The sequence below is a fragment of the Penaeus vannamei genome, chromosome 7 (genome assembly GCF_042767895.1).
Source record: "Penaeus vannamei isolate JL-2024 chromosome 7, ASM4276789v1, whole genome shotgun sequence".
NCBI lineage: Eukaryota > Metazoa > Arthropoda > Malacostraca > Decapoda > Penaeidae > Penaeus > Penaeus vannamei.
The window spans coordinates 13,581,931-13,583,100 of record NC_091555.1 but is presented as its reverse complement, the minus strand read 5'-3'; the positions used below and the strand labels follow the sequence as shown (position 1 = coordinate 13,583,100).

The following is a 1,170-nucleotide window of genomic DNA, read 5'->3' as shown; positions in this document are numbered from 1 at the left end:
GCAACCAGATCCTTCAGGTCTGGAAGTAGACGAGAGATATTGGTCCTTGGTTGTTAATGGAAATCAGCATGTCTGTGTTCTGTCCGCAAGCATTGACACTTCAGAACATGGATATGGGTTTCCTAACCATAGATTGTCACCTCTCACTAAACATCCATGGAATTTGAAAAACCTTTGCCAAAATCCAAATTCAATATTACGAAGCATGGGCACCATTGTAGGTAAGAAGCTTGTACCCTACTTTATCTTTTTACTTTTTTCACATAAATTTTCATATTCTCTCCTGTGAATTGTTGAGTTTAGTTGAGGTAAACAGACTTGAAATAGGAAGAATAACTTAGCAGTGATCTTATATCAACAGGTGTTACAGCTCCAACTTTACATGTTGGAATGTTATTTTCTACTGTGTGTTGGTACCGAGACCCTCATAGTTTACCTTGGATTGAATATCTGCATACAGGAGCATCAAAAATATGGCAAGTCATCTTGAACCTCTTTGATGTTTTATGTTATTATTATTGTTAGTTATCATTATTATTATTATTTTTTTGTCATCATTTTTATGATTATTATATCCTTTGTTATTGTTGTCATTATTATCACTAACAATATTATATTATTAATATTAATGTTGATATTAATTATGGTATCAATATTAATGATGTTATGGATGTTATTATTAGAATTTTTATTATTGTTATTATCATTATTTTTATAATTTTATTATTATTATTATCATCATATTCTATGATTATTTGGCAGTTATACTGTGATCTTGCAATTCGAGTTTTCCTATAATTTTTGTGTATAGATACATTTTTGTTTTTTTCTCCAACATCCTACTCCAACTCCTACTCAGCACCTCCTCCTTGCACCATTATTTTCAACATTCTTACTCTTCTTGTTCTTATCCTTTTTTTTCATTTTCTCATTTTCAGGTATGGTGTAGCAGCAAACCAAGAAGACAAATTGTGTGCAGCTTTGAAGAAGATTGTTCCAGATTTCATCAAAGATTCTGCAATTTGGCTTCCATCTGATACAGCAATGGTATACAAACATAGTCTGCTGTAGTGCTGTAGATTTATGAGATTAACCAATTCACTATTAATCCATTTTTTATGATATTTTTATTTGTCCTAAACTTCATTGTAGTGTAGCCTATCTTTAATG

At 31.0% G+C, this 1,170-nt stretch overlaps 1 protein-coding gene across 1 annotated transcript in view; it reads left to right on the top strand.

The window, feature by feature from the left end:
- The window catches only part of Jarid2 (Jumonji, AT rich interactive domain 2), a gene marked incomplete at its 5' end in the record, with an annotated part of 72,144 nt that overhangs the window by 48,014 nt on the left and 22,960 nt on the right, over positions 1-1,170 (top strand). The window contains 3 exon segments of the mRNA XM_070123531.1: positions 9-221; positions 362-476; positions 939-1,047. Of these exon segments, the coding sequence (XP_069979632.1) occupies positions 9-221; positions 362-476; positions 939-1,047 (437 nt within the window).